The following is a 16,390-nucleotide window of genomic DNA, read 5'->3' on the forward strand; positions in this document are numbered from 1 at the left end:
TGAAATCAGTTGTGTGTGTGTGTGGGGCTGATAATTATTAGAGACCAGCAAACAACCACAAAGTCGGCATAAAATAGGTTTTATTCTGGAGGTTTAATACATCAAGTATAATAATGCAGCAAAGTTACACTGCTCTCTGCGTAACAAACGCTAAGGCGATATTACCAAGTACCAAAAATAAACTTCAACAGACTCAAAGGGCACAGCGTCATATGAACACACACTTCAACGAAAAATGGTTTCCTGATGGGAACACCAAGAATCACAACCAACTGACAAAATACAGTAAAAACACTGGATGATTACACTTAGCAACAATAACAACATTTAGACACGTGCGACTGCATTTAAGATTTAAATATAGTTTCTTTTTAAATAAAACTACTGTAAAAGTAGATGACATCAGTAGAAAACTCTGGCCCATAACGTAGAGTAAGTGCTCACAAGCTGAATACACGGAAATACAACAGAGATACATGAGCATGTTGTGAGGTCTCCAAGGAGCACGGATGAACTGGGAACCCACTGGAAACTGTGCAGGCACTTCAGTGCAGGTGATCAGAAGGTAAAATGCAATATTGCCAATGCCGTTGGCACAGGAGTGCACAAATGAGATGATTATAATCATTTACTTGTTAACTAACAAAAATATTTTAGCTGCAAAGAAGTGTGTGAAAATCTCAATTCATGGTCAGTGACACGTCTCACGGCTGCAGTTTTTAAGCTATAATGCCCTGCAGCAATCTTTCAGAGCGAAAACTAAAGATATGAGAGCAATGTGTGTCAAATTGCCACATGGATGTAGACTATTACAAAAAGATATGCTGTACCTGGAAAATGTGTAGTATAGATGACTGGTTCTTTATGACAAATATATATTCGCCAGTCTATACAATGCATCTAACTTTGAGAGGTCTGCTACTGCAAGCAGGGCTATTTGGTCACGATATGTTTATGCTAACATCATGTTTCAATAGCTCACAGTGAAAGAAGCAAAGCAGAATTGTTGCACAAGGGAACTTAATCTCTTTCTTCACTGTGTTGTTTGTTACCTTGTGAATACTCAGCAGACCATCTGTTACCAAATAAAAGTGCATGTAGTGTCGACAAAATAAATCAAAAATATCCAATCATCTGACACTGCACATTGTTTTGTTAAATATTTGGGGTATAGTTCATATTCGATTTGTATAAAACACTTATGCATAGCAGGTTGATTGAAGGGGTGCGTGCTTAAAGGAGTGTTGATAATTTACAAAACAAATGAAAGTGAAATAAAACAAAGCAAATTCACAGAAATAAATACGATGTGATTTGACAATAAAAAAGGCTGGAGTGTGCGTTCAGCTGTTGTCTAGTTAAAGGATACCTTCACTATTTTTTAATGTATAAATTTCATCTAATTTCCCTTCATAAAATCTCATAATTTTCATAAGAGATCTAAAGTTCTTCTCTGCTACTCCTCTTTGTTTTCTACTTTTCTCTCCGAGTTTAAACCCAAAAGGCAAGGTCTTTCATCTGTGCTGCTCTGCTCGATGCCTTAGTCAAAAAATAGTTTGCACTGATGGACAACTGAGATCCACTTGATGTGAAACGGTAATGTAGAAATCGTCCTCCTTATTAGAATAGTAAGTAAGTGAACTAAAAATAAATGGTGGTGTTTGCTCTAATCAAATGGATCATCAGGAGTGTACACAAAAAATACTAAAAACAAACTAAAAACACTTTAAAATGAGTGGAAAAGGATAAATAGTATTATGTGGCCTTTTCTCATGAAGGTAATATATTTCTAGGTCATTTAGGACCAAAAACAAGTCATCAGTCATCTCTGTCTGAACATTTTACCTTCAGCAGTAACACACTTGTCCCTTTTGTTTACTACGCAGCATAATCTAATTTCTCTACCTAATTTGCCTTTATAATTATTAATGCTGGTGTTTTTATGTGCTCAAGAACAATGTCATATAATTTATAGAAGTGTAATTAAGTGTGACATTCCATATTTTCATAATATGTTCCTTTTTTCAAAGCAGACTCTAGATAATTAAAATATATCTCTGAATTTCAGGAGCGAAACCAGATTTCTACATTTGCCTTTGCCACCACTAGGTGGCTCTCCACTTTTGTGGATGATAGAGAACTATACTGTGAAACTGTCTATTCTTATTCAAATAATAATTTTTCCCACTCAAACTTTTCACAGATCGATTAAGACCTGGTTTAAAGCAAATGCACATTTGCACTAAACTAACAATGATCTTAAACAAATCTGTGATTAAGCATAAAGTGGAAAAAACGCTCGGGGCACCAGTAAGATCTAATCTAGCCCGACTTAGTCTTTGGGCTGAAGGTGACACCTGGCCAGTCGTAGGTGTCTGGCAGGAAAGAGTCGTAGCTGGTGTTCCACACAGTAGCGCGCACAAAGGCGTTCTTGTCCAGAGGCTCAGGGTAGCGGAACGCCATGCCTTTAGCATAGACGTACTCAACCACCTGTAGTGAAGAGGAAGAGAAAGTTTAGCCCCAATACAGACAAACAAATGCAAAGCACACACGTGTCACAGAGACAAACAGCAAGGCTACCAGAGCTAAATCTGACTATGCGAAGTTGCAGGTTACAGCATTATGTCACGTCTCTTGTTAGTCAGGCGGTGGGTCAGTTGGAAAACAGAACAAAGTGGCTTCATTTAAGCAGGAACTGTTTGGATATAGACTAGGTGCTGTCAGCAAAGGATACGTACCTTGACAGCCATCTGGAGAGAGACCTCTCTGATGTTGGAGAGGGGAGGATAGAGTCTGCCTTCTTCAAGGTCTTTATCCGTCAGCTGCTCTGCAAGAGTCTGGAAGGAATATAAAACGTGTTAATGCTAAAGACTCATTTCTAGACCTTGGAGAAAAGAAACATCAAAACTATTATTTGCCTCCAGTATTCTGTGCTTCTGCTGTTTGGTTTTACTGTTTATTTAAGAAAGGGACAGTGCAATTTCATAGAACAGCCATTCAAATGAATGTGCAGCCATAAATTTAGTACGTGCTTTTGCATGAGAACATGTAAGAGGTCAAGTGACAGAATTTGCCAAACTCCTACTATAAATATTAATACTGCAGTGACAGTGTTGCCGTGACTAAACGAGAAATAACTGTGCGATCAGTAATTGCTCTAATCATTGCTGAGGATTCAAATGCAGCCAAGCACAAGAAGGAATAAGATAGATAGGAAAGAAAGTGCAAAGCAGGGTCAGCCTTTTTAAAAGCTCTTCATCTGTTAGCGGTTATGGCAGAGTCTAGAAAGAGAGGGAACAGGAGACATCAGAGGGTTAAGCAGGTTTCAGATCAACACAAGACAGAGTCAGCAAGAAAACGCAGGATGGAGTGAGGAAAAAAAATAAGTTTAAGTGATTTATGAAAAAAAGCAGAAAAAAATATTGTGGCATGAGAATTTTATGGCTGTTTTTTGCCCGTGTACATTTTTGCCTCAAAGGTGTCCAGAAGATGCAAAATGTGGCACTTTATAAAAAAAAAAACTAATGCAGTCTATTCAAGTCTATCTATATATATCTATATAAATCAAGTCTATTGCTAATATTTGACATATCCAATTGCCACCAAAGTCCCACCCCACCACTGTTTATTTAAAAAAAAAAAAAAATTCAGTTTTTGTGGGAGGGGGTTTATAAAAAAATAATGAAATATTTCACATCATTAGACTGGCACTTAAAGAAAACTACTGTAAATTTGGTAGTTTTTGAATAAGTCTGAAGTTGTTTAAGAGATTTATGAAAAAAAATAGAAAAATATATTGATGTATGAGGATTTGTGTACATTTTTGCCGTGAAGGTGTCCAAAGGATTGTTAATTTGAGGAGGTATATGAGGTAAAGAATAGACTGAGAAACACTTAGGCTGTTACATACTCTGCAAGAAGGGAGAAGTTTGTTCTCCGTCTATTTGACTCCTCAATTGGGCGTCTAGAAACTATTCTGTGATTGGTCAGAAATTGGAGTGGGTGTGGTTAAAATGCAAAACTGCTCACGACCACTCTGTGAGCTCCCCGATGCTAATACTCACAGATCATCCTGCATCTCCCACAATGCTTAGCGCATGTGACGTACACTGCAGTTGGAGGGCCCTATTTAGACTTCCCTGGAGTTTGGTACTATTTTATTCTCATAATGAATAAATTACCAGGCCAAAACCACCCTTTTTCTTGCCCGCCCCCAGCCCTATGAACACCAAATTTCCCACTTCCCATGGAGTAGGTAACAAGCTCAAGCGATGTTTTCAGACCTTGGCAGCCTCCAAGAATACTGTGTCACTGATGTGTCTCACTCCACTCAGGATCACAGCCAGGGCCACACCTGAAACACACATACAGCATTCATTTCCAAAGAAGTTGCGTAAATGCAGTGAATCTGACAAATAGTTGTACTGGTTCCAGATTGCTCAGCTAGATAGTTAGATATCTTATCTTATTGATATTGTCAATGTACAAGTACAGTGAAGTGCTGATGGAGCAAACCCATTAGATGGCTACGGTCCAAAAACAAGGTATGAAAAATAGAAATACTTAAATAAACTTCAAACTTAAAAAACTTAAAATACAGCTGACGATGAAGATGATGGATAGTAACGACATTTACACTGAGCCACTTCAAGTCAACATTGCTGTTTGAGGATGGTGACAGAATCTAAAAGCTGTGAACTGTGTTTCAATACTGTCTGTGACTTTTTTGGTTTGTTTTGACATTGTCTGTGTCTGGCTCTGTAACTGTCTATTGTATGATTGTTGTTTTAAAGTCTTTTTCCGTCTGTGTTGTGTACCTACCAGGCGTAGTCCCAAGGTAGCATTTACACTGATGACTAATGCATCAATGTTGATTAATGTGCACCATCCCAATTCAATAATCTAATAATAATAATAATTAATGCAGAAATTTAAATGCACATCTTGGACCCAATATGCTGCCTGGAACACATTTCTGTAAAGTGCTGCACAAGCCTGTGAATTTATTTGTAATCAACTTAAGTAGCATTAACATCGACGTGACATTATTTAAACTAACATTGGATCTATCCTCAATTCAGCTGTGGTATCCTTTTTTTTTTTTAAGTCTCTCTTGGAATCCTGGCAAATTGAACACCATTTGTCAATTTAGTCGAAGGAAACAAGTCAAATTTTTAGAACCATTCTCTGCCACCCTTGCACATTTTAACTGATGGTGTTCAATGTTTCCCACTCTGAGTGTGACATCAGAGATAAATTGCCGATTACAGTCTGTGCTGTAAACGCTAGACTTTAAATACATTTTATCACTTGACTCTGTCATCAGTAATTGTTTATGTCAAGGAATCGGTGCATAATTCGTGCTATATTCTGCTTAATAATGAATGAACAGTATATAGCCATGTATTTCACCTGGAAAGATGTAAGCGTTGTTCCCTTGTCCCGGTGTAATAACGCGGCCGTCGCTCAGAGTCACTGGACCAAACGGGCTGCCACTGGCAAAAAGACATCTACCCTGTGAGACACAGACACAAGGGTCATGAGAGCCGAAGAGTGAATGAGAAAGGACGATGGCAAGAAGGGTGGTTTAAATCAGAGTACTTCTGTTAGTTTGTAGGCGTCCTCAGCTGTGCACTCTGCTTTAGTGGTGGGGTTACTCAGGGCAAAGATGATTGGTCGTTCGTTCAGGGTTCCCATGGCTTTGATCACATCATGGTTAAACAGACGTCCAGCTCCTGACACACCTGGGGGAAGAAAACAGATCATAACTTCAGACAAAATCAAACTATACCTTGAAATTGTTACAGTTTTTTGTGACTGACTGATTCATTAAATACAGTTACAGTTAATATAAAATAGAGAAGTTCATCACCGATGATGGCTGTGGGTTTGATGGTGTTTACAGCATCTAGGAAGCTCTGTACATTCCCTGGACTGTCATGGATGAATGCCTGCTGGTTAGTGTCCATTTCCTGTTCTCTTCCCTGGAGACACATATTAACATTAATTATAAATCAATTTACCATTTAAACTGTACAGACAGTGAGCCAGACAGGAAGCCACACAGACATGTACTGTTTCATATATGTCATTAATTTGTGGCCGACATAAAACTAACCTTTACGAGTAAGCCGTATTTATCGTACATCCAGACTTTGTTTCTGGCCTCTTCTTGGGTCATCCCACTCTCCTCCATGGCCATAACAATCAGATTGGCAATACCAAGGGCAGCCTATGAAGAAAGTATTTAGACGGTGTATCTTAAACCACTTTATCTGTGACCATATTTTTCAGTAGGTCTTACAAAGGGAGGCTCATGTATTATTTTATACATATACACTCACCAGCCACTTAATTAGGTACACCTTGCCAGTAAAAGTTGGACCCTGTTTTACCTTAAGAATTACTTAATTCTTTGTGGCATACTTTCAACGAGGTGTTAGAAACAATCCTCAGAGATTTTGGTCCATATTGACATTATAGCATCACGCAGTTGCTGCAGATTTGTTGGCTACACATCTATGATATGAATCTTCCGTTCTACCACATTCCGAAAGTGCTCTATTTGATTGAGCTCCGGTGCCTGTGGAGGCCACCGAAGTACATTGAAGCCTCTTACATGTTCTCATGCAAAACAGTTTGAGATGACATGAGCTTTGTGACATGGTGCATGATCCTGCTGGAAGTAGCCGTCAGAAGATAGTACACTGTGGTCATAAAGGGATGGTCATGGTCAGCAACAATACTCAGGTAGGCTGTGGCATTTAAACCATTCTCAGTTTGAACTAAAAGGCCCAAAGTGTGCCAAGAAAATATCCCCCACACCATTACACCACCACCCCCAGCCTGAACCGTTGAGTCAAGGCAGGATGGATCCATGCTTTCATGTAGTTTACGCCAAATTCTGACCCAGCCACAATAAATGTCACAGCTGAAATCAAGACTTGTCAGACCAGGCAATGTTTTTCCAATCTTCTATTGTCCAGTGTTGGTGATCCTGTGTGAACTGTAGTCTCAGTTTCCTGTTCTTAGCTGACAGGAGTGGCACCTGGTGTGGTCTTATGCTGCTGTAGCTCATCTTCTTCAAGGTTTGACGTGTTGTGCGTTCAGAAATGGTATTCTGGATTCCTTGGTTGTAACAAGTGGTTATTTGAGTTACTGTTGCCTTTCCATCATCTCCAACCAGTCTGCATATTCTCCTCTGACCTCTCACATCAACAAGGCATTTACGTCCACACAACTGCCGCTCACTGGATATTTTCTCTTTTGCTGTCCATTCCCTGTAAACCCTGTGAAAATCCCAGTATATCAGCAGTTTCTGAAATACTCCAGCCATTGAACTTCAGCAAGTTGTCTTGATAACCTCTGCATGCCTAAATGCATTGAACTGCAGCCATATCGATTGGCTGATTAGCTATTTGTGTTAACAAGCAATTGAACAGGTGTACCTAATAAAGTGGCAAGTGAGTGTACATTGTTATGTTTACAAACAAAAGACACAACTTAGATATACAGATTAATAAGTAAATATTAGACTACCTCTCCTGCTCCCAGAAAAAGCACACGATGTTCGGTAATGGGTTTGCCGATGGCTCTCTGAGCTGCTAACAGACCAGCGAGGGCTACGGATGCAGTGCCTGGACGCAGAGAAGAACAGAACAGTTAAGAATGAATTCATTTTCACATCATTTGTCTTACAGTAGTAAGAGCTCCCCCCATTTCCATGCAACTGATGAAGGATGATGTGATCAATGACCAGCATTGCAGAGATGGTTTTACTCAACAGAGCATGTTTGGACACATTACGACTGGATGGGTGGAAACTTGAAAAACCTCCAGAATGATTCTTAAAGCAAAACCAACTGCTACAAAACTTTAAGTGAATACAATGAGCTTCACACAGTAGGACTTTGAGTCAGGTGGAAAGACACATAAACAAAGTAAGACTCTAAATGAAATAATAGTACCTTCACATAAAAAGGTTGTTACAAAGACAGAATAACCAGATACAAATCTCTGTAAAACACACACAGTGTGAGGTGGTGCGTTAGGGGCTACATGCGAACCTTGGATATCGTCGTTGAAGGTGCAGTACTTCTCCCTGTACTTTCTGAGGAAGCGGAACGCGTTGTGGTTCCCGAAGTCCTCAAACTGGATCAGTGTGTCCTGCCCGTATTTGTCCACCACAGCTTCCATGAACTCATCAATCAGATCATCGTAGGCTTGGGAGCGGTCTCGTTTCTGGTACAGGCCCATGTACAGCGGATCCTTGAGGAGAGTCTGACAGGAGGACGAAAACGGATCAACATTTGTTTCTGTATTTTCCTTCATCACACACGTACAGCAAGATGAAAACGTAGTGTTCCTACCTCATTGTCTGTACCAACATCTATTACCACAGGCAGACATCTCTCAGGTCTAATGCCGGCACAGGCAGTGTACAGACAAAGTTTTCCAACAGGTATGCCCATTCCATAAACACCCAGGTCCCCTAATCCTAAAATACGCTCTCCGTCAGTTACTACCACTGCCTATGAGAAGAGAGAGAAGGAGGGAAAACAAGGATATTAGGATACAATTTTACAAGCTCACGTCTGTGAGATAAACTAAACACCACTTGGGTCAAGTGAATACAGTAAATATGGACGCTAATGGGTCAACCGACCCTTTATCAAGTCATGCCTGCCAATGTTACTTGGTAACCATACATCAAACCTGAAAGCTGCTGAAAAGGGTGTTTGCATAGTGGGGTGTCCATATCTAATCTGTATATACTAGTGACAGCCAACAGGACTGAAAACCTACAATTGTGGTGAATTTGTTTTAGCTACCCACAGCAACATTAGTCTCCGGCCAGTTGTCCAGGATGGAACGGATATGTCCTTTGTCCAGAATGGAGATGAATAAGCCTCTGGTGAGAGAAACAAGATGATACTTTAGCTATAATGGTAAAATGCATCTTCGCTACAATAACATCTTTAACTACATGTGTTCAACTCAATATGTCTCCCAGCCAATGTAGACCCTACAATATAAGCTCAAACTGCAAAGATTTTGTGAATACTTACTTTGGTCTTCTAAAGATATGTCCATAATGCGTGCAGGCCAGGCCGACAGTGGGAGTGTAGACAATTGGCATCAGTTCTTCTATATCCTCCATCAACACCCTATAGAAAAGTCTCTCATTTCTTTCCTGGATCCCCATCAGGTAGATATATCTGTGTGAAAAAAAAGATACATGTAAGTATTATTATTATTTTTCATATTATTATTAATGAAAAACATTTGGTAGTTCTGCAGCTACAGTTTCCAGGGCTTTGAGTAAATATGCTATTACTTCTGCAGTGGGTCAGTCATCTTCTTGAGATTATTCTGAAAGCGCATGGCCTGAATATCCTGAGTCTCCACTTTGGGAGGCAGCAGACCATGTATCCCCAACATCTGTCGCTCCTGTAGGGTGAAGGCCATTCCCTGAAGACAAACACACAAAAAAACAGGGGCTATGAGAAGATGGAGTTTTGTCAGTAGAGGGCGCACTGCCTCACTTAAAACCCTTTGATGGAGGTTGATCTATTGACTTTAATCTACAGGAGAAAATGATAGCTAAGTGAAAGACACATGAAAGCAATTTTGCAGCACAGAAAGGGGGAAAAGCGTGGGGGAGTCTGAGAAGCCAATGAAGAACAGTGTAGGCAGAGACGCCCCAAGTGTAGGAGTGAGGACGGGGGAAGTGAGCTGTTGTCATGTTCCTGCAGTATGTGTGAGCATGTGTGTACACTGTAGAGTTACAGGCCCCTCTCTGAATGAAACATGGCCCTAACACATAAAAGCTGTGGCAACTGGGGCTGGGGAAGGGGCACATCATTCTGTGAGTAATGGATGCTGGGGCTCCCCCTGGAAAAAATGCTGAGTCATGCGGGTGGAGCATTTTACTTCAACCAGCTCTACCACTGAGTTCTTCTCAGCAAAATCCAAGTGTGATATAGGGATTCTGTCTATTTATATGGAAGTGAGAGATTAAACTACATTCAAAGTTCTGTCTTGAAGGCTTTGAGTGATTAAAAATTAATCACTAATTCATCACTAATCACTAATTTATAAAATTGTGCATTAATGCATTTACACAAAAGTTCATTTGTGTTATTCAATATATTTATCCTTACATACTATAATTTGTCTGAGATTACTCACATTTCACTTTAATTAAATGTATTTCAGATAGATAATGTTTATATGTTTCAGCACAGAGCAACACAAGTGCAGAGCTGTTACGCAGCAGAGAGTTGCATTTAATTATATGAGTAACCACTTACTTTCCTTATCCTGTGACTTACAATTACCAGTCACAGCTATGGTAGTCGCAATCCAGTTGGTAAATTTCACAATGCGCAGTCACTAATTTGATACTGAAGTCCTTATTAAGTAATCACTAGGTCCACTTAGACTGTAGCACATTTCCTAACACTACTGCCTTTGCTGTGGAGGTATGAGATAGGAGTCAATCATGATGATGCAGCATACTAATGCAAGTCACATCTGGTCTGGTAAATAAACATGTGACTAACCAACATGTCGCTCGCTTAGTGCAGCTTTACAAATGTTTGGATGAATCCAGTGACTTTTAATGACATGACATGTAGCAAAACCACAGTAGCCTCTAAGCCAGCCAGAACTCTTGGCCTCGAGTCGCTCCATTAGGAACTGATTCAAGCAAAGATCCACCAATCAGATCCTTTAGACGGGCTTTATATTGTGTTGGGCAGAAGAGTTCTGGTTCTGCATCAATTCTCAATGAATCTGACACCGGAGCAACGCCAACAGCCCCAGACTCTACGTAGACCCGAAATTTGAGTGAAAGTTCCAGTCGTAATTGTTGAAAGTGAAACAGGAAGTACAAAAAAAATTATCTGGCCTGACTAAAAAGACACTAGTGATTGGGTGACATTACTACAGAATGAGCCGGATTGATGAGCGCACATGTATTAATGACTTGCAATGGAATTATTGTCAAGGTTTTATCCATTACCAGCGCCAAATGAGTACTTTCCTGGTTCCTTTTTATTTTCAAGGCATTTTGTGATATGCAAGTTGAGCAGAATGTTAATTTAAATAATATAAATATACCTAAGACATTAAAAACATTAAATACATTAAACAATAGAAAATTAAATTCACAATAAACTGTCGTAATTATCATAATAAAAACAGTGGTGTGGGGCCTCGCAGGCTATCAAAGACAGTGCATTTCTCGGCGTTATCAGGTTTTGAATCTAATTCGAGGTGTTGCCTCCCTTGTACAAAATCGCCTTCGAGCACTTGTAGTAGGTTACTGAGTCTGCAACTTTGGAGGTGAAGTACAGCCAAACTTTTGCCTTGGTGCCTTAAGTTCATTTCCATCCATGCAGGTGAAACAGTAAAATTGATGTGACGCTATGGGGGCGCTAATTGAAAAATTCAGTTTTATTTAATTGTAACCAGAGCTATGTTTGCCTCTATATCAGTTGAAACCATCATGGCCCATAATGCAACAGTCTGGCTTCCTGACTTAAACCACACAGTTATTCAATGGAATCATATGTAACTTTTGCAAGTGTATAAATTGAGTGTAATAAAGAAATGATTGTCAAGTTAAGAATAATCTCCATTTGAGCAACTTTTTTGCTGTGTTTCTGTTCAATACATAAAAGTTGTTCAGTGTATTGGCCCTGTGTCACTTCAGGATTTCCCTTGAACTCAAAATTTCTGTCCTTTGCAATATTCTGTTTGCTTGATCACACACTCATTTGGTCCATGATTTAACAGAAAGGTCAGACTAGGATCCCCCAAGGAGTGCATGTTATTTGGTTGTTTTGGTAGAATTTGAATTTGAATTTTCCAGCTCACAAAATGCAGATTTGGGTTTAAAACCAGCTTCAAAACTAATGGATGACATCCCAGCTCTCTGCATTCGTCTCCACATACAGTCTACAACAGAGACCAGCTTACATGTAGAGTGGAAGGTCTAAATTTAGTGCAACTTGTTCGAGCTGCACTAAATATAAACCTAGACCGTGACAGAGGGCTATCGTGTCACTTCAAGCAGCTGAAGCTTCATGTGTCATACACTTCTCAAGAAGCCCCGGCTCAGGTGGGTTTTGAAATTTACAAACGGGATTGCCCGGCAGGCAAAACACTTCATGATGCAACACGGTCAAATACAATCCATCTAACTTTGTCATACATCTGGAATAGGTATAATTAAATATATGTCCTAGATTAATTCACATAATCTGATTCAGATTCAGGGGTTTTGGTCAGGCCACACTTGTAATTTAAACTCAGAAGAGACCACTGGCATAACACAAGGTTTGTTTTCAATCAAATGCAGTCATGCCAGAAGCTTCAAGTCACTTCATTATCAATGGTAATGCCATAAGATACATGAATACAGTGTCAGTAAGCCACCTACTTTGTTGGTGCGAGGGTTGAGCATGAGGGGCTTGCCCTTTTCTTTGGTATGTGCCCATCTGTAAGCAGACACACATGGCCTCAGAGACCAAGTCGTTCTCAGCCTGGACAACATGGCAGACAGTCACTGGTCTGGTACGTCTACTGGTGAAAACTCTCTGAGGAAGAGAAGAAAAACAGAGATGATCAAATATCCTGAAGGTTGTAGAAAGTACCTAGACTGGGATGTTGAATATAATGAATCAGTCTCTTAGAACATTTTTGTTTATGTATGTTTTATGCATTTAATCCTTCAGATTATCACAAGACTATTCACTAAATCAACAAACGTTCTCGGTGTTCGTAAGCAATCCTCAAGGATTACAACTGTTGGCAGCCGTGGCCGTCATTAATCTGGATGTGGTCTGTAGTGATTGAGTGTGTGATCTTTGCTCTGAAAGATTGTCATAATCCCTTTTCGCAGTGAGCTCGACACAAAGACACAGAACCAGATAAATGGTTGGCATCAGCCAACAGAGAACAGATGACAGACAAGCAGCAGATGACATGCCTCACAGACTTCAACTGGTAACCATAGAAATACTTTTGGCATCTGCATAGCAAACTTGAAGGAATAAATCATCTATAGGCTTGCAATTTGGGAGTAAATGAGATAAAATTTGCTCAATGCTATCTACACACTGTCTGATGGCGATGTTCCTAAAGAGATGGCACACAAACAACCACTACTGTGCAGGGCCTCTATCGTACTTTTAGCTGCTGTTGGTGGCCTGGAATAGTAACATCATTGTAAGAGCTATGTCATGCATGTGACCTGTGATTCCCAGAGAGAGGACAGTTAAAGCTACTAGAGATACTCGAGAAACACTAGACAAAAAAACAAAAGCAACTTTGACAATGAAACCAGAAAGTTAATGCTGCTTTCTCACCAAACTTGTCACTGCAGTGGGCTGCATAAACATGTTCAACAACGATATGGTGCTATCTTGTACTTTAAACATTAGTCTCAGTGAGGGCAGACTACTACTCATACACCCTTGTATTTGAGGAAAATGGAAGCACGCTGAGAAAAGAGACAGAGCATATTTCCATTAAAATCATTCCTCAATCCACCCATTATAAACAAAAACATTTAGCTCAATTAAACTATGTTTTTTTCATTGTTTTATTTATTTTAGTTTCTAGCAAAATGTCCGTTTTCTGTTGACCCAGAGGAAATGCAACTGAACAAGTCAGCAAGCTGGGTTGGGCAATGAAGTTTCTATTTTAGTTCCTTATAATTTAGTGTCCAAGTCTTGCAAGTCCGTAAAACATCACATTGCTTTCAAATTCAAGATGCACAAGGAAACTACACTCAACTGCATTCATCCTTTAGGATATTTGGGCTTAAAATGTCTAATCTGTAACATCATTTATTGGCTGATAACCCAGAAAAAGGGCTTGAGCTCTAACTTTGAATGATTTTTCTGGAACAAAACCCACCTGAGCTCAGTTGGCAAGAGAACAAAGTCAGGGTTGTGACATTTTCCTAACCGTATTCATTCCTCATCCCACTCTTAATCTCTATCTGTGAATCTATTCAAACACCCGCACAAAACCGCAGGGAAAGGGGAGATAAGATGGACACATAAATATTAAAAACATACCACTACATCAGGTAGTGCTTGACACTGCTTTTAAGGATGGTATCTGTGCTTGGGATGAATGAAGTATCTATCTAATCTAATCTAATCAAATCTAATTAGGTTTTCATCAGGCAATGTAATTATTCGTCTCCTCCCAGACTTTTTTAGTGTGCCAGCTCTAGGAAATACAGCATGCCGAGTTTGTTCGGTACCTCTTCTGTGTCTGCCAAGAAACAAGGTAATTCGTACGCACGTGCCAGCTTTGTATCATTGTCAGAACCCCTACTGTGAGCGCACAACTCCACAGACAGAAACTGGTCTGGACTGCTTGTAAGTGGAAATGTTTGCATGCAAATCAAAGGAGGAAAAACAACTCACTTATACATGTGCTTTTGGAATCATGCTTTTTGGATGTATTATAATTTTGGAGGATGTTGTTTGTGGTGCTATTAAACTTGATTTAATTAAAACACAAGGGTTTCTCCTGTTTAGTTTAGTCTCCCAATGGGAGAATAAAATATTAGGAACATGGGTCAGTACAACTCAATACAATTCATTAATACTATAAACCACTGGCTCCACCATAAAAACACAGCTCTCTCTTATTTTAAACATGTTAAATATTATAAACTTCAGGAATATTTAGTGCACGAAAGTGGTAAATGAGTGTATGTTTATCCCTCTGAGGCTGTAACTTGATAAATATCAGTTTTTTACAAGAGCTGCAGAGGCAGGTTTAATACCCACTCATCACACATGTACAACTTTCTGTACCTTAAAGCCTCGTCTCTTACTATATCTCATACACATGCATTTTTATCTCGTTTTAAATAAAGGTGGGGCAAACAGAGCACATGCTACAACCTGACCAAGCAAATTTTTTGTATAAACTATGGCTGTAGGCATAATGTAATAAAGTGTGACTCAGAATAGAAGCACAGTGCTCTAGTATGTACTCAGTGACACTTTGCGTGCAATAAATGCCACCCACATACAGTACTTACTTTTTTTTATGCATTTTAAAGGCTTCGAGATTCATCTTTCTTTCTAACACGTACGTATATATATATATATATTTATATAACCACATTACATTGTATTAGTACACCTGTTTTACTTTAAATGGATATAGTTCATTGGACCATAGTCATTGCACAGCTGGGTGTGGCATCACTGACAGGTGTTATTGTTCTCCTCTGACAAAGTGCTTATCCATCTTGTTTCTTACATAGCAAGGCACTTAAGGCACTTTATTCTGGAGTTACTTATTACCCAATACTAACACATTTTGTACAAGTGGCAATAACATAATTACAGCAGGGAAAGCACAACCTTTGGCGACTCATTTTATGTCCTGATTGCCTTTTATTCATTTGGTTTTATTGCGATGTGTTACTGATAAAACGGAATAGGTGTCTAGCAACCCTTCAGTATTTCTACAGACATCTCATGACAGGAAATTAATGTGGAAGGCATGAGTATTACAGCTTCCCGTGAGCCTCTAACGACTATGCCTAAACATATGAAAATAAGACGGACACGGAAAGAAAACTGATTTTGATGCACTAGCAAGCTAACTAGTTAGCTTAGCAGCCTCATTCTCAAACAAAAAAAAAGCAGCTAACGGCTGCTACAAGCTAACGTTTGGCTCGCTTCAAACTAAAGTGGGATATCGTTGTTGTAACACCGGCGTCTCTGTCTTTGCAAATGCTTAACAGACACCAACACAAAAACACTTAAAGCCTGACGTCCTCTCTGCTACTCGCTTTCATTCATTTACACTGCGCAGCTCGCTAACTCCTCACCGGGAAGTTCTTAAACGACAAATACTTTCTATTATTCAAATAAGACGCCACTCACCTGCTTTGGGATATTACAACACCGTCGTTACTTCAGTTGGGCCGGTCACTGTTTGTTAAGCATGTTTTTCAAGATGTTGGCTTTGTCAGTGCCGTAGTTTGTGCGACTGACCGCTTAGTGCGTCCCTTGACAGCAGCCACGGATGATGTCGGTGTTGAGGAGAGACGGGGACGCCGCAGAGTAGAAGAACTTGGCCGCTCAGCCAATCACATGCTGGGATTTCCTGCTCGTTTACCGTGTCCACTGCGACACGCGCAGCATTTTTTTTGGCGAGAAGCCCATTTACCGTAATTACTATAAAACAGGTCCATCAAAAAATACCGGAATGAATTAGACATCAGCACAAACATGAAATATATAGTTACATGTACACATACAAACACACATAGGGACAAAAGAGACAAGGGGATATAATACAAGGAGGATATTATATTTACATAGAAATAGTAATAGTAATT

At 39.6% G+C, this 16,390-nt stretch overlaps 1 protein-coding gene across 1 annotated transcript; it reads right to left on the reverse strand.

Moving 5' to 3' along the window:
* Positions 1-63: 63 nt before the first annotated feature.
* me2 (malic enzyme 2, NAD(+)-dependent, mitochondrial) lies at positions 64-16,102 on the reverse strand. Its single transcript, XM_047591075.1, has 15 exons — positions 15,933-16,102; positions 12,449-12,605; positions 9,338-9,471; positions 9,069-9,218; positions 8,836-8,911; positions 8,370-8,531; positions 8,067-8,280; positions 7,540-7,637; positions 6,119-6,232; positions 5,873-5,984; positions 5,602-5,744; positions 5,413-5,515; positions 4,284-4,354; positions 2,739-2,837; positions 64-2,490 (listed from the first exon to the last, which is right to left on the reverse strand). Exons 2-15 carry the CDS (start codon positions 12,560-12,562, stop codon positions 2,323-2,325), a joined length of 1,758 nt encoding a protein of 585 aa, XP_047447031.1. The 5' UTR covers positions 12,563-12,605; positions 15,933-16,102; the 3' UTR covers positions 64-2,322.
* Between the last annotated feature and the right edge of the window lie 288 nt (positions 16,103-16,390).

The sequence above is a fragment of the Mugil cephalus genome, chromosome 8, assembly GCF_022458985.1.
Source record: "Mugil cephalus isolate CIBA_MC_2020 chromosome 8, CIBA_Mcephalus_1.1, whole genome shotgun sequence".
NCBI classification, from domain to species: Eukaryota; Metazoa; Chordata; class Actinopteri; order Mugiliformes; family Mugilidae; genus Mugil; species Mugil cephalus.